The following is a 23,069-nucleotide window of genomic DNA, read 5'->3' as shown; positions in this document are numbered from 1 at the left end:
GTGTGTGACACGTATGACACCCACATGACATGTATGACACTCATGTGACATGTGTGTGACACGTATGACACCCATGTGACACGTGTGCGACACATGACACCCATGTGACACAGGTGACACGTATGACACCCATGTGACACCTGTGTGACACGTATGTGACACGTATGACACCCATGTGACACGTGTGTGACACATATGTAACCCATGTGACACAAGTGACACGTATGACAGCCATGTGACACGTGTGTGACATGTATGACACCCATGTGACACGTGTGCGACACATATGACACCCATGTGACACAGGTGACACGTATGACACCCACGTGACATGTGTGTGACCAGTATGACAGTCATGTGACATGTGTGCGACACGTATGTGACAAGTGTTACACATATGTGGCATGTATGTGGCATGTCTGTGACACGTATGACACCCATGTGACACGTGTGCAACACGTATGACACTCATGTGACACATATGTGACACGTATGGCACTCATGTGACACGTGTGTGACACCTATGACACCCATGTGACACATGTGTGACACATATGACACCCATGTGACATGTGTGCGACACGTATGTGACATATGTCGCACACATATGTGACATGTCTGTGGCATGTCTGTGACACGTGTGACACGTATGACAGCCATGTGACACGTGTGCAACACGTATGACACTCATGTGACACGTGTGTGACACCTATGACACCCATGTGACACATGTGATACACGTATGACACCCATGTGACATGTGTGCGACACGTATGTGACATGTGTCGCACACATGTGACATGTCTGTGGCATGTCTGTGATACGTGTGACACGTATGACACCCATGTGACACGTGTGCGACACGTATGACACCCATGTGACACATAGGTGACATTTATGACACCCATGTGACACGTGTGTGGCATGTATGACACCCATGTGACGTGTGCAACATGTATATGACATGGGCAATGTGAATGACACGCGTGTGACACCCGTGTGACACGTATGTGACATGTGCGATGTGACATGTATGTGGCATGTGTGTGACACATATGGCACTCATGTGACGTGTGCGACACGTATGATATGTGCGATGTGAGTGACATGTATGTGGCATGTGTGTGACACGTGACACGTATGACACCCATGTGACACGTGTGCGACACGTATGTGACATGTGTCACACATACGTGACACCTATGTGATACGTGTGTGACACGTATGACACCCACGTGACACGGACGTGACACGTATGTGACACGTGTGACGTGTGTGACCCGTATGTGGCACACATGTGACATATGTGACGCATATGGCATGTGCGACGTGTACGTGACATGCAAATGACACCTGTGTGACACGCGTGCGACACGTACGCCACATGTACGCGCGTGATACATACGACATGCGTGTGACACGTATGACGCCCCAGCGCCACGGCTGGTGAAGGCGTGGGGAGAACACGTGTGTTCACGTGTGTTATTCCATCACACGTGTGCAGCCACACACACGTGCACCACGACGGTGGCACCAGGACCCCCTGCCCCATAAGCACTTACCTGTAGAGCCCCCCCCTCCCCACTGTGCCCCATATCCATGGCCCCCCCCATAGGATGGAGCCAGCAAAGGACAATTGAGGACCCTCCATGTCCCTTCCAGGACCCACATCCAGGTCCTGGGCGGGGGGAAGAATTGGGACCCCAACAGCCTGTGACACCCCCTCCCCCCCCCCCCCCCAAAATAGGGGTCCAAAAGGGGGGGACACCAATGGAAAAGGAGGAGGAAGAGCCGGGAATGGGGTGGATGAGGCACCGGTGATGGAGGTGATGGAGCACGGGCAGCCGGGTCGCTGTGGGGCACCCCCGTTGGTACCTGACCCCCCCCCCACCATGGGGTCCCCGGGGCTGCTTCTGGGCCCCCCCAGGGCTGATGCGGCCACGTGGGGCACCGAGACCTGCACCCCATTGAGCCCCATGGAGCCCCACTGCATCCCATTGAGCTACACTGAGCCCCAGTGCACCCCATTGAACCCCGCTGCTCTGCACCCCATTGCACCCCATGGAGCTACACTGAACCCCACTGCACCCCATTGAGCCCCACTGCACCCCGTTGAGCCCCACTGCACCCCATTGAACCCCACTGACCTACGTTGAACCCCACTGCACCCCATTGAACTGAACCCCATAGCACCCCATTGCACCCCACTTCACCCCATTGCACCCCACTTACGGCCCCCCCTGCACACCCCGTCCCATCCGTCCCCCCCGTCCCCCCCCGCCACATCCCAGGTCCCGGCTGCAGGTGCAGTGGGGTGCAGTGGGGTTCAATGGGGCGCAGTGGGGTTCAAATGGGTGCAGCGAGGTTCAATGGGGTGCAGCGAGGTTCAATGGGGTTCAATGGAATGCAGTGGGGTTCAATGGGGTGCAGTGGGGTTCAATGGGGTTCAATGGGGTGCAGTGGGGTTCAATGGGGTTCAATGGGGTGCAGTGGGGTTCAATGGGGTGCTGGGCACTTACGGGGTGCAGCGGCCGCTCCGCCCTGGGGGCCACTGGGGGCTTTGTGCTCCGGAGGGGCCAGGGGCAGGGGCCTGGCCAGGGGGGCCCCAGCAGTGCCCCCAACCCTGCCCTGCGCCCCACAGGGCTGCAATGAGAACACAGTGATGGGCACCCGGGGCCGGGGGGGGTTCAGTGAGGTTGGGGGTCATGGGATGGGGGGGTCCCCATTGGGGGGGTCCCCGGTTGGGGGTCTTGGGTTGGGGGGTTCCTGCTTGGGGGTCTTGGGTTTGGGGGGGGTCCCTGTTGTGGGGGTCCCCGGTTGGGGGTCTTGGGTTTGGGGGTCCCTGTTGTGGGGGTCCCTGCTTGGGGGTCTTGGTTGGGGGGGTCCCCATTGTGGGGGTCCCTGGTTGGGGGTCTTGGTTGGGGGGGTCCCCATTGTGGGGGTCCCTGGTTGGGGGGTCCCTGCTTGGGGGTCTAGGGTTTGGGGGGGGTCCCTGTTGTGGGGGTCCCTGGTTGGGGGTCTTGGGTTTGGGGGGGTCCCTGTTGTGGGGGTCCTGGTTGGGGGTCTCGGGTTGGGGGGTCCCTGTTGTGGGGGTCCCTGCTTGGGGGTCTAGGGTTTGGGGGGGGTCCCTGTTGTGGGGGTCTCGGGTTGGGGGTCCCTGTTGTGGGGGTCTCTGCTTGTGGGTCTCAGGATGGGGGGGTCCCCGTTGTGGGGGTCCCTGCTTGGGGGGGCCTCCCGTTGGGGGGTTCCCCATTATGGGGTTCCCCGGTTGATGGTGCTGGGTTGGGGGGGTCCCCATTGTGGGGGTCCCCAGTTGAGGGGTCCCCATGTGGGGGTCCCTGCTTGGGGGTCTCCGGTTGTGGGGCTCCCACTTGTGGGGGTCCCTGGTTGTGGGTCTCAGGTTGGGGGGGGCTCCCATCGTGTCCTCCCCCCCCCTTCCCCCCAATCCCCAACCCTCCACTGCCCCCACCTCGGCTGCCCGGCCTCATTTGCATCCAGGCCCCGCCTCCGCTCTCTAATTTACATACACACCACGCCCCCCCTTTGCCCCTCTCCGCCTCATTTGCATCCAGACTCCGCCTCCTCCTCCACATCCTGCTCCCGCCGCCTCACGGACGCGCAGGTCCTAGCGCCCGCCGGCTCCGCTCCGAGGGGACGAACGCCCCGTTCCCGTTCGTTCCCGTTATTCCCGTTCCTTCCCCCCCATCATTTCCGTGCTCCCCATCGCACCTGGGGGCCCTGGGCGGCGCCGTCGGCGCAGACGAACTGCACGAAGTCCTTGAGCGAGTCCTGCCCGTGGTGGTAGCGGATCGTGGGGTGCGCGAAGTAGGGGCTCGACTGCGGCAGCAGGGACCCCGACGGGAAGTGCAGCGCCGAGGCCGTGGCCCTCGGGCTGCCTGCAAGGACCCTGAGCGCCAGCACCCACATCCGCGGTGCCAACACCCCCCCCCCCCCCAATAGCGAATGGGTGCTCCCTTTAACCCCCTTTTTCCCCATAGCACCCAATGGGCACCAACCATCACCACAATTTTTGGGGGGGGGGGGGCTCACCGGGGCGGACGCCGGCTAGGACGGGCAGGGGGTGGTGGCCAAAGGCCATGCGGGGGGGGGCTCCGTGCCCCGATAGGGCGCTGCAGAAATCCAACTTGCCCGATTTCTTCAGCGCTGCCGGGCCTGGGGGGGGGGGATGTGGGGTGTGGGGGGGTGTGGGGACACCCCATAGCGCCCCCCAGAACCAACACCCCCCCCCCTTTAGTAGCCAAGCTCTGAGGGCTCCCCCCCATGAACCCCAGAGCCCCCCCCCCTTTTTGTACCTCCAAATTAACCCCCCCAATATCCCTCCCCTTTTCACTCCCCTTCCTTGCCCCCCCTCATCCCCCCCCCCCATGGACACCCCCCACCCCATCACCACCCTGCACCCCATAACCCATGACCCCCAGAGCGCCCCCCCCCTTTGTCCCTCCCCATTACACACCCCATATCCCCCCGGACCCCCCCTTTCTCTCCCCTTCCTTTCCCCCCCATCCCCCCATGGACCTCCCCCCCATCACCCCTCTACCCCCCATAACCCCCCCTCATTGTCCCTCCCCATATCCCCCCATACCCCCCTTTCCCTCCCCTTCCTTGCCCCCCCATCACCACTCTACCCCCCATAACCCCCCCTCTTTATCCCTCCCCATATCCCCCCATACCCCCCTTTCTCTCCCCTTCCTTTCCCCCCCATCCCCCCATGGACCCCCCCCATCACCCCTCTACCCCCCATAACCCCCCCCTCTTTGTCCCTCCCCATATCCCCCCATACCCCCCCTTCCCCTCCCCTTCCTTGCCCCCCCATCACCCCTCTACCCCCCATAACCCCCCTTTTTGTCCCTCCCCATATCCCCCCGTACCCCCCCTTTCCTTGCCCCCCCATCCCCCATGGACCTCCCCCAACACCCCTCTACCCCCCATAACCCCCCTTTTTGTCCCTCCCCATATCCCCCCATACCCCCCATTTCTCTCCCCTTCCTTTCCCCCCCATCCCCCCATGGACCCCCCCCCATCACCACTCTACCCCCCATAACCCCCCCTCTTTGTCCCTCCCCATATCCCCCCGTACCCCCCTTTCTTTCTCTCCCCCAACACCCCTTCCTTTTTATCCCCCCCATATCCCCCCATGGACCTCCCCCCCATCACCCCTCTACCCCCCATAACCCCCCTTTTTGTCCCTCCCCATATCCCCCCGTACCCCCCCTTTCCTTGCCCCCCCATCCCCCCATGGACCTCCCCCATCACCCCTCTACCCCCATAACCCCCCCATTTTTGTCCCTCCCCATATCCCCCCATACCCCCCCTTTCCCTCCCCTTCCTTTCCCCCCCCATCCCCCCATGGACCTCCCCCATGACCCCTCTACCCCCCATAACCCCCCCATAAGCCCCCCTTTTTGTCCCTCCCCATATCCCCCCGTACCCCCCCTTTCCTTGCCCCCCCATCCCCCCATGGACCCTCCCCCCCATCACCCCTCTACCCCCCATAACCCCCCCTTTTTGTCCCTCCCCATATCCCCCCATACCCCCCCTTTCCTTGCCCTCCCATCCCCCCATGGACCTCCCCCATCACCCCTCTACCCCCCATAACCCCCCCTCTTTGTCCCTCCCCATATCCCCCCATACCCCCCCTTTCTTTCCCCCCCATCCCCCCATGGACCCCCCCCATCACCACTCTCTAACCCCCCCTTTTTTGTCCCCCCATATCCCCCCCATACCCCCCTTCCTTCCTTGCCCCTCCCCATATCCCCCCATACCCCCCCTTTCCTTGCCCCCCCATCCCCCCATGGACCCCCCCCATCACCACTCTACCCCCCATAACCCCCCCTCTTTGTCCCTCCCCATATCCCCCCATAACCCCCATTTCTCTCCCCTCCCCTTCGTTGCCCCCCCTTCACCCCTCTACCCCCCATACCCCCCCTTTTTTGTCCCTCCCCATATCCCCCCATACCCCCCCTTTCCTTGCCCTCCCATCCCCCCATGGACCTCCCCCATCACCCCTCTCCCCCATAACCCCCCCTTTTTTGTCCCTCCCCATATCCCCCCATACCCCCCTTCCCCTCCCCTTCCTTGCCCCCCATCACCCCTCTACCCCCATAACCCCCCCTTTTTGTCCCTCCCCATATCCCCCCCTTCTTCCCCCCCCCCCCCCGTTATCACCCACCGGTGTCCACGTCCCCCCCCCACGGTCCCTGGCTGCTGCCGGGGGCTGGGGACCGGCCCGGTCCTGGGTAGAAGACATCGTCCCCGGGTCCCTCCAGGTCCCCTTCATCCAGCGCCTTGGGGCGCTTGGGGCCGCTATGGGGCACAGAGGAGTCAGCCCCAAACCGTGGGGGGGGGGCCTCAATGGGGAGGCCCCTATGGGTGCTATGGGGAGGTTCCTGGTTGGGGGGGGGGGGGTACCTGGCGCTGGGGGGCCCAAGGGGCCGGCGGCCCAAGGCCACGGGGCTGATGTTGTAGAACCCCCCCGGGCTCTCCAGGTCGGCCAGGGAGAAGTTGGGGCCCGATGCGGTCGCCACTGGGGCTGGGGGGGGGGGAAATGACAATGGGGTGGGGGGGGGATGTGGGGGACACAGAGAGGACCCCCCCCCCAACGAGCACCCCAATATTCCCATGTTCCAGATCCCATATCCCCATATCCCATGTCCCCTACCCCATATCTCCATATCCCATACCCCGTATCCCCATACCCCCTATCCCGTAGCCCAATTTCCCATATCCCCCATATCCCATATCCCCCATACCCCATACCCCATATCCCCTACCCCATATCCCCTACCCCATACCCCATATCCCCTACCCCATACCCCCATATCCTCTACCCCATATCCCATATCCCCATACCTCATATCCCCTACCCCCTACCACATATCCCATATCCCATGCCCCACATCCCCATACCCCATATCCCTTACCCCATATCCCATATCTCCATATTCTGTATCCCCATACCCCCTATCCTGTATCCCCATTTCCCGTATCCCATATCCCCCATACCCCATATCCCATGTCCCATCTCCCATATCCCATGTCCCATACCCCATACCCCCATATCCCATGTCCCATTTCCCATATCCCCCATATCCCATATCCCCCGTCCCATATCCCATACCCCCATATCCCATGTCCCATTTCCCATATCCCCATACCCCATATCCTATATCCCATATCCCCATACCCCATATCCCATATCCCATATCCCCCATATCCCATGTCCCATTTCCCATATCCCCATACCCCATATCCTATATCCCATATCCCCATACCCCATATCCCATATCCCATATCCCCCATATCCCATATACATATCCCCATTTCCCATATCCCCATTTCCCATACCCTATATCCCATATCCCATGTCCCATTTCCCATATCCCCATACCCCATATCCTATATCCCATATCCCCCATATCCCATATACATATCCCCATTTCCCATATCCATATCCCCATTCCCCATATCCTATATCCCATATCCCTGTATCTCCATATCCCCTATCCCATATCCCATACCCCCATATCCCATGTCCCATTTCCCATATCCCCATACCCCATATCCTATATCCTATATCCCATATCCCCCATATCCCATATCCCATATCCCCCATATCCCATATCCCATATCCCCATTCCCCATATCCTATATCCAACACCCCATATCCCATATCCCCCATATCCCATATCCCCCATATCCCATATCCCATATCCCCCATATCCCATACCCATATCCCCATTCCCCATATCCTATATCCCATATCCTATATCCCATATCCCCTATCCCATATCCCCCCCCCGTCCCCCCACCCCATCTCCCCACTTACTCTGGGACACTCGCACCAGCTCCGTCACATTCCAGACCCCCGACGTCACGAAGCAGTCCTGGAAGCTCAGGTGCCCTGGGGATACAGGGACAAGGGGATATGGGGTGTGGGGTGTGGGGTATGGGGTGTGGGGTGTGGGGTGTGGGATATGGGGTATGGGGTGTGGGGTATGGGATATGGGGTGTGGGGTGTGGATATGGGATATGGGGTGTGGGGTATGGGGTGTGGGGTATGGGATATGGGGTGTGGGATATGGGGTATGGGGTATGGGGTGGGGTATGGGGTATGGGGTATGGGATATGGGGTATGGGATATGGGATATGGGGTATGGGGTATGGGATATGGGGTGTGGGATATGGGATATGGGATATGGGATATGGGGTATGGGGTATGGGGTATGGGGTAAGGGGTATGGGATATGGGGTATGGGGTATGGGATATGGGGTGTGGGATATGGGGTATGGGGTATGGGGTATGGGGTATGGGGTATGGGATATGGGGTATGGGGTGTGGGATATGGGGCACTGGGATCACCGGGTTCTCACCATTGGGCAGTGGTTTGATGTCCGCATCTCCGGGGGGGTTTCCTGTTTCGGATTGGCCGGAGTCTGCGGGAAGGATGGGTCAGTGACCCCCCCCATAACAGTGACCCCCCCCATAACAGTGACCCCCCCCATAACAGTGACCCCCCATAACAGTGACCCCCCCCATAACAGTGACCCCCCCATGTGACCCCCCATAACAGTGCCCCCCCATAAGTGACCCCCCCATAACAGTGAACCCCCATAACAGTGACCCCCCCATGTGACCCCCCATAACAGTGACCCCCCATGTGACCCCCCATAACAGTGAACCCCCATAACAGTGACCCCCCCATAACAGGGACCCCCCATAACAGTGACTCCCCCATAACAGTGACACCCCCATAACAGTGCCCCCCCATAAGTGACCCCCCCATAACAGTGACCCCCATAACAGGGACCCCCCCATAACAGTGAACCCCATAACAGTGACCCCCCATAAGTGACCCCCCATAAGTGACCCCCCCATAACAGTGACCCCCATAACAGTGAACCCCCATAACAGTGACTCCCCATAAGTGACCCCCCCATAACAGTGACCCCCCCATAAGTGACCCCCCCATAACAGTGACCCCCCCATAACAGTGACCCCCCATAAGTGACCCCCCCATAAGTGACCCCCCAGTGACCCCCCCATAACAGTGACCCCCCATAACAGTGAACCCCCATAACAGTGACCCCCCCATGTGACCCCCATAACAGTGCCCCCCCATAACAGTGACCCCCCCATAAGTGACCCCCCCATAACAGTGCCCCCCATAAGTGACCCCCCATAACAGTGACCCCCCCATAACAGTGCCCCCCCATAAGTGACCCCCCATAACAGTGACCCCCCCATAAGTGACCCCCCCATAACAGTGACCCCCCCATAAGTGCCCCCCATAACAGTGCCCCCCCCAAAACCAAGGTGCCCCCCCCCACCCCCCGAGCCCCTTCTCCCCATGGGGTCACTCGAGGTGAATCCCCCCCCCCCCCCATCAGGTGCCCCATGGCTGAAGGATGCAGCAGCCAAAGGGGGCTGGGGGGGGGGGGGCCGCTGTGGGGCCAGTGTTGGGGGGGGGGGGGGACCACACGACGGGGCCGCTGTGGGGCTGGGATGGGGGCCAGGAATGCGCTGGCCCCCCGCCAACGGCAGCGCCAACAAAGCCTCCATTGTCTGTGCTGGAGGAGGGGGGGGGGGCACCCCCAAACCCGCCTGGGTGCCCCCCCCCCCCCTTCATTGCCAATACTTGGGACCCCCCCCCCCCCCCCCATGTTTTCCCTTGCCCCATCCCATGGGGATGCCCTTCCCCCCATGGTGACCCCGCTGTGGGGTCATTGGGGTCGTGACCTCGGGGGGGGGGGGGGGCCACACCCCATAATATCCCCCCCTCCCCACCCCCCCCTCAGTTTCCCCATCTGGAGCCTTTATCTCTGTGGGTCTCCAGCCCCATAGCGGCCCCATAGCAGCCCTATGGCTCAATGGGGGGTGCCCCCCAGCCTGACCCCTATGGCCCCCTTCCAGCTGCCTCCAGCCCCATGGGTCCTATAGACCAAGAGAGAGTCCCCACAGTGCCCTATAGAGCCCCACACAGAGGCAGCCCTATAGAGGACCATCGTGCCCCATGGAGCCCTCTAGGTCTTTATGGAGCCCCAGAGCTCCACCTCCACCTAGCCCCTATGGGTCTTGCCTGCAGACCCCTATTGACAGATCCCCAGTGAGCCCCATGGCGCCCCATAGAGCCCCATGGCGCCCCATAGAGCCCCACAACTCCACCCGCATCCACCAAAAGCCTCCTATAGACAAGAGCCCCATAGATGTGCCCCATGGGACCCCCCTCCCCAGCACGGAACTGGGGTGCTCCCCTCTATAGGGGCTCAATCCCAGCTGTGGGGTGCCCCATAGAGGAAGGGGGGGGGGCTCCCCATAGGGCCCCCCTTTGCCGCGGTGCCGCAGCGCCGCTCGGGTGCCAAAAGGCGCCGCCATCTTACGCCAATGGGGGGGGGGGGGTTGGCATCGAGCCCCCCATAACCCCCCCACACCCCCCCCCATGGCCCCTGCAGCAGCCCCCAAGGACACCCCCCCCCCCCTTTCCCCCCCCAAGCCATAGGGGGGGGCTGGGGCCTCGTGCGGTGCCAGGGGGCACGGTGCCAACCGGGGCCATTTTGGCGGCGCCGGTGGAGCCGCTGTGGGGCTCGAACCCACAGCGGGGGGGGGGGGGGGGGGGAGAGGGGGGGTTTATATGGGGGGGGGGATGGGGACCCCCAAAGGGGGACAAGTTCTGCCCCCCCCCCCCCCCCGTCCACTGTAAAGCATCCAAAAGGCGGCGTTCTAAACCCAAAATCCTTCAATCTGCACGCAAAATGTGTCGTTTCGGACCCAAAATCTTTCATTTCGGACCCAAAATCCTTCATTTCGGACCCAAAATCTTTCATTTCGGACCCAAAATCTTTCAATCTGCACGCAAAATCTGTCGTTTCGGACCCAAAATCTTTCGTTTCGGACCCAAAATCCTTCATTTCAGACCCAAAATCCTTCATTTCGGACCCAAAATCTTTCAATCTGCACGCAAAATCTGTCGTTTCGGACCCAAAATCTTTCGTTTTGGACATAAAATCTTTCATTCGGGACCCAAAATCCTTCATTTTGCACCCAAAATCTTTCCTTTCGGACCCAAAATCTTTCATTTCGGACCCAAAATCTTTCATTCGGGACCCAAAATCTTTCATTCGGGACCCAAAATCCTTCATTTCGGACCCAAAATCTTTCATTTCGGACCCAAAATCCTTCATTTCAGACCCAAAATCCTTCATTTCAGACCCAAAATCCTTCCTTTCGGGACCCCAAATCCTTCATTTCGGACCCCAAATCCTTCATTTCGGGCCCCAAATCCTTCATTTCGGACCCAAAATCTGTCATTTCGGACCCAAAATCTGTCGTTTCGGACTCAAAATCCTTCATTTCGGACCCAAAATCTTTCAATCTGCACGCAAAATCTGTCGTTTCGGACCCAAAATCCTGCATTTCGGACGCAAAATCCTTCATTTCGGACCCAAAATCTTTCATTTCGGACCCAAAATCCTTCATTTCAGACCCAAAATCTTTCATTTGGGACCCAAAATCCTTCATTTCGGACCCAAAATCCTTCCTTCGGGACTCAAAATCCTTCCTTCGGGACCCAAAATCCTTCATTTCAGACCCAAAATCCTTCATTCGGAACCCAAAATCTTTCATTCTGGATCCAAAATCTTTCAATCTGGACTCAAAATCTGTCATTTTGGACCCAAAATCCTTCATTTCGGGCCCAAAATCCTTCATTCAGGACCCAAAATCTTTCCTTCTGAACGCAAAATCTTTCTATCTGGACCCAAAATCCTTCATTTCAGAACCAAATCTTTCAATCTGGACCCAAAATCCTTCATTTCGGACCCAAAATCCATTCTGGACCCAAAATCTTTCAATCTGGATTCAAAATCTGTAATTTTTGACCCAAAATCCGTCAATCCGTACCCAAAATCTTTCATTTCAGACCCAAAATCGTTCCTTCTGAACCCAAAGTCCTTCATTGCGGACCCAAAATCTTTCAATCTGGACTCAAAATCTTTCATTTCAGCCTCAAATTCGTTCCTTCTGCACCCAAAATCCTTCATTTTGGGCCCAAAATCTTTCCTTCTGAACCCAAAATCTTTCTATCTGGACCCAAAATCCTTCATTCGGGACCCTAAATCTTGCATTTCGGACCCAAAATCGTTCCTTCTGCACCCAAAATCCTTCATTCTGGACCCAAAATCTTTCAATTTGGACCCAAAATCCTTCATTTCAGACCTAAAACCCTTCTTTTGGGACCCAAAATCTTCCCTTCTGAACCCCAAATCTTTCAATCTGGACCCAAAATCTTGCATTTTGGACCCAAAATCGTTCCTTCTGCACCCAAAATACTGAATTCTGGACCCAAAAGCTTTCATTTTGGACTCAAAATCGTTCCTTCTGCACCCAAAATCCTTCATTCTGGACCCAAAATCTTTCATTTCAGACTCGAAATACTTCCTTCGGGACCCAAAATCCTTCATTTCAGACCCAAAATCCTTCATTCTGGACCCAAAATCTTTCATTTCGGACCCAAAATCGTTCCTTCTGCACTCAAAATCCTCCAATCTGGACCCAAAATCCTTCCTTCGGGACCCAAAATCTTTCCTTCTGAGCCCAAAATCTTTCAACCTGGACTCAAAATCTTTCATTCCAGATACAAAATCGTTCCTTCTGAACCCAAAATCCTTCATTGCGGACCCAAAATCCTTCCTTCGGGACCCAAAATCGTTCCTTCTGCACCCAAAACCCTTCAGTTTAGACCCAAAATCCTTCAATCTGGACCCAAAATCGTTCCTTCTGCACCCAAAACCCTTCAGTTTAGACCCAAAATCCATCACTGTGGACCCAACATCCTCCATGCACACGCGTGTGCTCCGTGGGCACGGGCAAGGGCAGAGCACCGGCCCCAATGGGGCTCAGCAGGAGCCTGGTACCGCTATGGGGCAGGGGCTGGGGCCATGGGGCTGGGGCCATGGGGCTGGGTGCATGGCACAATGCAGTGCATGGTGCATGGGGCTGAGTGCATGGGGCTGGGTGCATGGCGTGGTAACGGTGCATGGGGCTCGGTGCATGGGCATGGAGCATGGCAGAGCCCGGTGCTTGGTGCATGGCACAATGCAGTGCATGGTGCATGGGGTACGGTGCATGGTGCATGGGGTACAGTGCAGAGCACGGGGTACGGCAGAGCCTGGTGCTTGGTGCATGGCACAATGCAGTGCATGGTGCATGGGGCTCGGTGCAGAGCATGGAGCATGGCAGAGCCTGGTGCTTGGTGCATGGCACGATGCAGTGCATGGTGCATGGGGTACGGTGCAGAGCATGGAGCATGGCAGAGCTCAGTGCTTGGTGCATGGCACAATGCAGTGCATGGTGCATGGGGCTCGGTGCAGAGCATGGAGCATGGCAGAGCCTGGTGCTTGGTGCATGGCACGATGCAGTGCATGGTGCATGGGGTACGGTGCAGAGCATGGAGCATGGCAGAGCTCAGTGCTTGGTGCATGGCACAATGCAGTGCATGGTGCATGGGGTACGGTGCATGGTGCATGGGGCTTGGTGCAGAGCATGGGGCACGGCAGAGCTCGGTGCTTGGTGCATGGCATGGTAACAGTGCATGGGGCATGGGGTACGGTGCATGGTGCATGGGGCATGGCAGAGCCTGCTGCTTGGTGCATGGCACAATGCAGTGCATGGTGCATGGGGTACGGTGCATGGTGCATGGGGCTAGGTGCAGAGCATGGAGCATGGTAGAGCCTGGTGCTTGGTGCATGGCACAATGCAGTGCATGGGGAACGGTGCATGGTGCAGGGCTCAGTGCAGAGCAGAGCCCGGGGCTTGGTGCATGGCATGGTAACAGTGCATGGGGCTTGGTGCATGGCACAATGCAGTGCATGGTGCATGGTGTACGGTGCATGGTGCATGGGGCTAGGTGCAGAGCCCGGGGCACAGCAGAGCCCGGTGCTTGGTGCATGGCAACACCTTGGGGCACGGTGCATGGCCCAGCACAGCGGATGGTCGAGCCCGGTGCACAACACGGTGCTCAGTGCATGGGGCAGGGCACAGCGCATGGCACAGCTCAGTGTATGGTAGAGCCTGGTGCACAATGCGGTGCTGGGTGCATGGCACAAGGCAGTGCTCGGTGCATGGCACAATGTGGTGCTGGTGCTGGGTGCATGGCACAAGGCAGTGCTCAGTGCATGGCACAATGCGGTGCTGGTGCTCGGTGCATGGCACAATGTGGTGCCGGTGCTGGGTGCATGGCACAAGGCAGTGCTCGGTGCATGGCACAATGTGGTGCTGGGTGCATGGCACAATGCGGTGCTGGTGCTGGGTGCATGGCACAATGCAGTGCTGGGTGCATGGCACAAGGCAGTGCTCGGTGCATGGCACAATGCGGTGCTGGGTGCATGGCACAATGCGGTGCTGGTGCTGGGTGCATGGCACAATGTGGTGCTGGGTGCATGGCACAATGTGGTGCCGGGTGCATGGCACAATGCGGTGCTGGTGCTGGGTGCATGGCACAATGCGGTGCTGGTGCTCGGTGCATGGCACAATGTGGTGCTGGTGCTCGGTGCATGGCACAATGCGGTGCTGGTGCTCGGTGCATGGCACAATGCGGTGCTGGGTGCATGGCACAATGCGGTGCCGGTGCTCGGTGCATGGCACAATGCGGTGCTGGTGCTCGGTGCATGGCACACACATGGCACACACATGGCACATGCTTTGGCACACACTGCTCCATGCACAGCCCCTGGTGCCCGCATGGCACACACATGGCACACACATGGCACATGCTTTGGCACACACTTTGGCATTCACTTTGGCACACGCATGGCACACACATGGCACACTCTTTGGCACACGCATGGCACCCGCTTTGGCACATGCATGGCACCCGCTTTGGCACATGCATGGCACACACTTTGGCACATGCATGGCACACGCCTTGGTACATGCATGGCACATGCTTTGGCACATGCATGGCACATGCATGGCACCCGCTTTGGCACCCGCTTTGGCACATGCATGGCACACACATGGCACAGGCTTTGGCACATGCATGGCACACACATGGCACATGCTTTGGCACACGCTTTGGCACACGCATGGCCCCCGCTTTGGCACATGCACGGCACCCGCTTTGGCAAAGCATGGCACACGCTTTGGCACATGCATGGCACACGCATGGCACATGCCTTGGCACATGCATGGCACCCGCTTTGGCACACGCATGGCACATGCATGGCACACACATAGCACTTGCATGGCACACGCCTTGGCACACGCATGGCACCCGCTTTGGCACACGCATGGCACATGCTTTGGCACCCGCTTTGGCACACACATGGCACATGCTTTGGCACGTGCATGGTGCACGCTTTGGCACACGCACGGCACAGGCATGGCACACACATAGCACTTGCATGGCACACGCCTTGGCACACGCATGGCACCTGCTTTGGCATATGCATGGCACCCGCTTTGGCACCCGCATGGCACACGCTTTGGCACACGCATGGCACCCGCTTTGGCACATGCATGGCACCTGCTATGGCACACGCATGGCACCTGCTTTGGCACACGCATGGCACCCGCTTTGGCACCCGCATGGCACCCGCCTTTGTACATGCATGGCACATGCTTTGGCACATGCCTTGGCACATGCATAGCACACGCATGGCACATGCTTTGGCACATGCATAGCACACGCATGGCACACGCTTTGGCACACTTTGGCACACGCCTTGGTACACGCATGGCACCCGCTTTGGCACCCACTTTGGCACATGCATGCCACACGCCTTGGCACACGCATGGCACCTACTTTGGCACCCGCTTTGCCACCCGCATGGCACCCGCCTTGGCACACCCCTCGCCTTTGTGTAAAGCCCCCCCCCCCAATAAAGAACCTATGGGGCAGAGCGTGTGTGTGCAGTGCTCAAACCCCCCCATAGTGACCACCCCCATCCTCCCCCCCAACCCCCCCAGTTTCAACCCCTGGCACTCACCGGAATGGACGAAATAAGCCAGGTAAAGATCGAGCTCCTTGATGGTGACGCCGATGTGATGGGGCTGCACGCAGAGCCCCGGGCTTGCGCATTGGGGCGCCTTGGCCAAACGCTCGCCGTCGGTGCTCTCTAAAGGAACCCCTTTGAAGAGGATGACCATGACGAGGTCCAAACGCCAAACCTTATCTGCTTGGCGCAGGCAATCGATGCGCCGGATCTTGCCCTTTTGGTCTGGGTTGGAAAGGACGCAGCAAGGGGGTTTCTTGCCGGTGACGGAGAGCACGAAGTCCTCACGGCACTCGGGCCGGATGTCCTTACGGAGCTTGGCCAGGAGGCGCGAGGCCCATTTCTGCTTGACCTCGGGCTTCTCGCCCAGCAGCTCGTCCTTGACGGCGCGTTCCTCTTCCTTGGACATCCTCTTCTCGTGCTTCTTGAAGTACTTGCGCTTGCGGGCCTGCAGGTTGAACCACGTGTAGGAGAAAGCCCGCACGTGGGGCAGCAGCGCCTCGATGAAGGGGTGGAACTCATCCTGTGGGGGCACAGGGATGGCAAGGGGAGGGGATATGGGGATATGAAGGGAGAAGGAGGGGGGGGGGGGGGTGCAGGTGAGGGGTCCCGTGTGTTGTTTCGCCAGGGGATGCTCCTGCCCCATGGCTTGGTGTTATCTGTGTGGTGTCCCCCCCATATCTGCATCGTGGCCTGCCCCCATGGTTGGGGTCGGCATCCTTGCTCTCGTTCTGCCCAGGGAGCTTGTAAGGGTTGAATCCCCGCATCCCAAACCTCAGCCAGGACCTTATTCTGCTCAGGGAGATCCCAAGGGATGAGCACCCGTCCTGCCCCTTATCCTGCCCCTCATCCACCCCTTATCTTGACCCTCATCCACCCCTTATCTTGCCCCTTATCCACCCCTTATCCTGCCCCTCATCCACCCCTTATCCTGCCCCTCATCCACCCCTTATCCTGCCCCTTATCCTGCCCCTCATCCACCCCTTATCCTGACCCTCATCCACCCCTTATCCTGACCCTCATCCACCCCTTATCCTGCCCCTTATCCTACCCCTCATCCACCCCTTATCCTGCCCCTCATCCACCCCTTATCCTGCCCCTCATCCACCCCTTATCCTGCCCCTCATCCACCCCTTATCCTGCCCCTCATCCACCCCTTATCCTGCCCCTCATACACCCAACATCCTGCCCCTCATCCACCCCTTATCCTGCCCCTTATCCTGCCCCTCATCCACCCCTTATCCTGCCCCTCATCCACCCCTTATCCTGCCCCTTATCCTACCCCTCATACACCCCACATCCTGCCCCTCATCCACCCCTTACCGTGCCCCTCATCCACCCCTTATCCCACCCCTCATCCTGCCCAGGGAGCTTGCAGGGGTTGAATCCCCACATCCCACCCCTCATCCTGGACCCTATTCTGCTCAGGGACCTCCCAAAGGGATGAGCACCCATCCTGCCCCTCATCCTGCCCAGGGAACTCCCAAGGGACCACCCCTCATCCCGCCCCCCATCCCGAACCCCTCCTGCCCCAGCACATCGGGAACATCCCATGGGATGCTCCCGACCTCCATGGACCAACACACACCCCCCCCCCCATCCAAACCACTCCGGCCCCACACGGAGCATCCCCCGGTTGTGCTTTGGGGGTCTCCCAGCATCACCCCGCTCCTTAACGGGGCTCTCCCGGCACACGCGGCCCCATCCCAACCCCACGGGGACTCTCGGCTCCGACCGGGACCCCCACGGCTCCGTTGCGGGCACAGCGGGGAGGAGCCGGCTCCCTGCCCCACCGCTCCCGACCCCTGGTCCCGTCCGGCTCCATCGCTTCCCGGTGCCGCCGCTCCCGTTCCCCATCGCGGACCGCCGATGCCGTCGCTACCCGGACCCTATCGCGGTGCCACCGGCGCCTCGCCCCGTCCCGTCCCGTTCCATCCCATCCCATCCCATCCCATCCCATCCCATCCCATCCCATCCCATCCCATCCCGTTCCGTACCATCGCGGCGGCTCATCCCGGCCCTGGGCAGCTGCCAGTCGGGCCCCGGTGGGGCAAAACGGGGGTTGGGGGGGGGGACACGGGACACGAGACGACACCACAACGGGGTGCGGGGTTAACGGGGGGGCTGCGGACGGGCGGACGGGGAGGAGATCGCGGGGTCCCGGTTACCGGGATGGGATTTTGGGGGGATGGGGATGGGGGTGGGGGGTGGGGGTTGTCCCAGCGATGGGGATACGGGGAAGGGGGGGCGGGGGGGGTGGGGGAAGTCCCGGTGCCACCGCGGAGCCGCAGCCGGAGCCGCCGCTGCCGCCGCCGGGCGCGGAGCCGCCGCGGCCCCTTTTGGCACCGGGACCGGAGCGGCGGCGGCCAATGGGAGAGCAGCGCGCGGGGGGAGCGGACACCCCATTGGATGGGATGGGATTTTGGAGGGGGGGGGGGGGGGGGGGGGGGGGCGGGAACCGGGGATGGGGGGGGGGGAGTAAAGAAGGAGCAAGGGAGGGGGGGGACACGGTGGAGTTCGGGGCCGGGACATGGAGAAAAGGAAACACCCAAAACCCCGCGATCTGCACCCAAAACCCCGCGATTTGAACCCAAAACCCCGCGATCTGCACCCAAAACCCCGCGATTTGAACCCAAAACCCTGAGATCTGCACCCAAAACCCCGCGATTTGAACCCAAAACCCTGAGATCTGCACCCAAAATCCCGCGATCTGCCCCCAAACCCCACAATCTACCCCCAAAAACCCGAGATCAGCACCTAAAACCCCAAGCTCTGCCCCCAAAACCCCGCGATCTGCACCCAAAACCCCACGCTCTGCACCTAAACCCTACGATCTGCACTCAAAACCCCACGATCTGCACCCAAAACCCCGCCATCTGCCCCCCAAACCCGGCGATTTGAACCCAAAACCCCACGATCTGCACCCAAAACCCCGCGATTTGAACCCAAAACCACGCGATTTGAACCGCAAACCCCACGATCTGCACCCAAAACCCCGCCATCTGCACCCAAAACCCCGCGATCTACACCTAAAACCCCGCGATCTGCACCCAAAACCCCACGATCTACACCTAAAACCACACGATCTGCACCAAAACCCCGCGATCTGTCCCCAAAACCCCACGCGCTGCCCCAAAACCCCACGCTCTGCACCCAAAACCCCGCGATCTACACCCAAAACCCCGCGATCTGCCCCCAAAACCCCACGATCTGCCCCCAAACCCCACGATCTACCCCCAAAACCCCACGATCTACCCCGAAAACCCCATGATTTGCACCCAAAACCCCACGAAATATCCCCAAAACCCCGCGATCTACCCCCAAAACCCCACGATCTACCCCCAAGACCCCACGATTTGCACCCAAAACCCCACGAAATATCCCCAAAACCCCGCGATCTGCCCCTAAAACCCCGCGATCTGCACCTAAAACCCCACGATCTGCACCTAAACCCCACCGATCTACCCCCAAAACCCCACGCTCTGCCCCCAAAACCCCACGATTTACCCCCCAAACCCCACGATTTACCCCCAAAACCCCACGATCTGCCCCCAAAACCCACGCTCTGCCCCCAAAACCCCACGATCTGCCCCCAAAACCGTGTCGGGATGGGGAAGGGGGGGGGTTTGTCCCGTTCCCTCGTGCAAAAGCCTCGTGCAAGAGGAGCAGCGCCAGGGTCGGGCGAGGACGCCGGGGCCGCGCTCACACAACGGGGACCCCCTTCACCCCCCCACCCCCCCATTGCCGGTCCTTGGGCTCTTCCCCCCCCCCCCCCCCAGTTCACACCGGGATATGGAGGGGGGGGGGGGGGGTGAAGCTGGGGGGGGGGAAGTCCCGGATTTTGGCCGCTTTCCGCAGCCCCGTGGCGCGGGAACAGCCCAAAACCTCCGTTTCTGCCCCCAAATCCCTGTGCGCGGTGCTCGGAGCCAACCTCCCCCCCCCTTCCCCCCCCCCCCGTAATTAATTCCCTCTGTGCATGGAGAAAATCAATTCCAAAAACACCAAAATTTGGGCGTTTCGCCGTCGGGGCCGGGAGGAGGCTCCCGCACCCGCGTGCCCACAACCCCCCTGAGCCCCAAACCGAGCGGTTTTCACCCCAAAACCGCAGCGAGGAAGTGTTTGTGTATGGGGGGTGCCCCCCCCCTTTTCTTTGCAGAAGAAGGGGATGTGGGGTACCCAGAACCCCCCTTTGCTCTGCCCCACGGCACCCTCAGGCATCCAGGCTCACCAGCACCCATTGTGGGCATGGGAAGGGGGCCCCACAACCTGCGGGTCCCCCCCATGGCCGATGGCATCGGAGTGGGAGAGGGGATGTAGGGGGGGGGTCACTGACCTGAACTATGGGCCCCCCCATAAGAACAAAGAGCTGACAGGTCAACCTGGCACCAACGGGATGCCCAGACCACCCTATAGCCCCCATAGGGACAAAGAACCACCAGGTCAACCCAATGCCATGAGGACACCATGGGACCCCCATAGGGACAAAGGGCCACCAGGTCAACTCAACACCATCAGGGGACTATGGGTCGCCCCATAGGGACAAAGAGCCGCTAGGTCAACCCAATGCCATCCAGACACCATGGGTCACTCCATAGGGACAAAGAGCCACCAGGTCAACCCAATGCCAGCCAGGGGTCCATAGGGACAAAGAGCCACCAGGTCAACCCAATGCCATCCGGACACCATGGGTCACTCCATAGGGACAAAGAGCCGCTTGGTCAACTCAATGCCATGAGGATGGGTCCTGCCATAGGGACAAAGAGCCACCAGATCAACTCGATGCCACGAGGACAGTCTCGCCATAGGGACAAAGAGCCGCCAGATCAACTCAATGCCATGAGGATGCCATGGCTCGCCATAGGGACAAAGAGCCGCTAGGTCAACCCAATGCCATGAGGACGGGCCCCGCCATAGGGACAAAGAGCCACCAGGTCAACCCAATGCCATCAAGCCTTGCCGCACCCCATAGGGACAAAGAGCTGCCAGGTCAACCCAACACCATCAGGACAACCACGGGGCCCCCCATAGGGACAAAGAGCCACCAGGTCAACCCAACGCCAACCCCCCCCCCCCAGCCCCCCCTATGGACAAAGCACTGCCAGGTCAACCCGCTCCCATTCTTGGTACCCAACCCCTCCCGAACGCCCCATCCCTCGGCGCCGCCGCCGGTGCCAGCATGGAAAGATCCAGATCTTGCGGCGCGGGATGTGGGGGTTATGGGGAAAAGTGGGGGGGGGGAATCCCCACTACGGACTTGGGGGTCGGTGTCGAGGTGTGGGGCTGGGGGGGGGGGGCTGGGGCTGGACCCCCCCTCGATGGGGGCTCGCCATTGGCTGCGGCGGCCCCGCATTGAGCCGCAGTGTCGGGGCGAAGCCACGTCGCCGCGTCCGCAGCTGCGAGCGCCCGGCAAAGCGCCAGCGCCAGGAGGGGAGGGGGGGGGGCGGCGCCGGAGCGGGAGGGAAAAGCCCAGAAAACGGGGGGAAAAAAGGGAAAAACGAACAAAAAAAAATAAAAAAACACCTTTTTTTTTTTTTTTTATAACCCCCCCCCCTTCCTTTATCCAACCTCCCCCCCCTCCCCTCCCCCCCCCCCTTTCCCCGCCTTCCCGAACCGGTGCCAGCTCCCCCCCGGCCTTCGGCTTCGCCGCGAGAGAAAACAGCCCAAAAGAGCCGGAATTGCCGCCAAAAATCCCCCCCGGCGGCCCCTGACGCCGCTGCCAAGACCCTCCCGTGCCGGGGGGGGTGAGGATGAGGAGGGGGGGGGAGGGAAAAGGAGTGGGGGTGAGGGGGGGAAGCACATCCTGGACCCCATCAGTAGGGAATGGAAGGGGGAAAGGGGAGGGGGGGGGGAGGATGCCACAGGGGACCCCGGCACAAGGCCGGGATGCGGGGAGGATGCAGGGAATGTGCCGGATGGTTCTGGCAATGGAGGGATTGGGGGGGGGGGAGGTGTTATGGGGGGGGGTTGGGGTGTTATGGGGGGCGGTGAGGTGTTATGGGGCGGGTGAGGTGTTATGGGGGGGTCTGAGCTCTGTGGAAGGAGCCCCCTGCCCATTCCCTGGATCCAAAGGGATCCTTGGAAGGAGCCGCCCTGGATCCAAAGGATCCAAAGGCAGCCGAAGGTTTGGGGATGGGGGGTCCAAGGGGGTTGAAAGAGGGGGTGTGGGTGATGATGTACTTAGGGGGGGTCTGAGGTATTATGGGATGTGTGGGGCGTGCGGAAGGAGCCGGTGCCCATCCGCTGGATCCAATGGAGATGGTTGGATCCCTGGCCTGGACCCAAAGGATCCATGAATCCAGGGTTGGGATCCAAGGTGGGGTTCTTTTTTTGTGTGGGGGGGTGTGGGGTGTGTGTGTTGAGGTATTTGGGGGTGTCCTGGGGTATTATGGGCTGTTGGACGCGTGCGGAAGGAGCCTCCTGCCCATTTCCCTGCCCGCAGCCACGTGGAGATGCCAGGGCCAGGAACGCGGTGGGACCCCCCCCTTATTCCCAATGGAATAAAGCCAAAGGGTGGAGGGGGGGGGGGTCTATACCCCAGGCACATGCAGAAGGGTGTGGGGGGTGGTCCATAACCCCCCCCCCCCCAACCTTTGCAACGCATTGATTTGGGGGGGGGGGGTTGGTTCACGCCGCATTGGCTCCAGGCGGTGCCGCAGCGCCGGGGCCGATGCAGTTTGGCACCGACGGACGCAGGCGTCCGGGATCCAAACCATTCCTCATCATCCCTCCCCCCCCCCCCAACCCCCTCCTCCTGCTCCATCCCAAAACCCCACCCCCCCCCCCCATCTAATTCCCACCATTCCCAATGCAGAGCGGGCCCGACCCTCACCGTGGCCTCGTGCCAGGCCGGGCCGAGGGGAGGAAAAGGGGGGGGGGGGGGGCCCTGTGGTGCAGCCGTGGCCAAGAAAGCTTTTTGTGCCCCATCAATAATTCAGGGCCCCCCCCCCTCCCCAAAGCCTCCTCCATTATTGATGCCTCCAGCAGCCAATGGGGGGGGTGGTGGTGGTGATGTAGGGGGGGGTGCAAACATGTGGGACACACGCCTGGTCACGCGTGTGCAA

The 23,069-nt window shown here is 60.3% G+C and overlaps 1 protein-coding gene across 1 annotated transcript; it reads right to left on the bottom strand.

Annotated features, from left to right (window-relative positions):
* Positions 1–2,481: 2,481 nt before the first annotated feature.
* On the bottom strand, positions 2,482–18,082 carry NFIX (nuclear factor I X). The gene is made up of 9 exons (XM_062604541.1): positions 18,006–18,082; positions 16,003–16,531; positions 8,392–8,454; positions 7,847–7,921; positions 6,430–6,550; positions 6,191–6,324; positions 4,051–4,173; positions 3,730–3,896; positions 2,482–2,643 (listed from the first exon to the last, which is right to left on the bottom strand). The coding sequence occupies exons 1-9, from the start codon at positions 18,006–18,008 to the stop codon at positions 2,497–2,499; spliced, it is 1,362 nt and encodes a 453-aa protein (XP_062460525.1). The 5' UTR covers positions 18,009–18,082; the 3' UTR covers positions 2,482–2,496.
* Positions 18,083–23,069: the final 4,987 nt, after the last annotated feature.

The sequence above is a fragment of the Pezoporus occidentalis genome, unplaced genomic scaffold (genome assembly GCF_034315485.1).
Source record: "Pezoporus occidentalis ecotype Australia unplaced genomic scaffold, CSIRO_AGI_Poc_V1 ctg867, whole genome shotgun sequence".
NCBI lineage: Eukaryota > Metazoa > Chordata > Aves > Psittaciformes > Psittacidae > Pezoporus > Pezoporus occidentalis.
The sequence above is the reverse complement of the archived record's forward strand: the minus strand, read 5'-3'. Positions and strand labels throughout refer to the sequence as shown.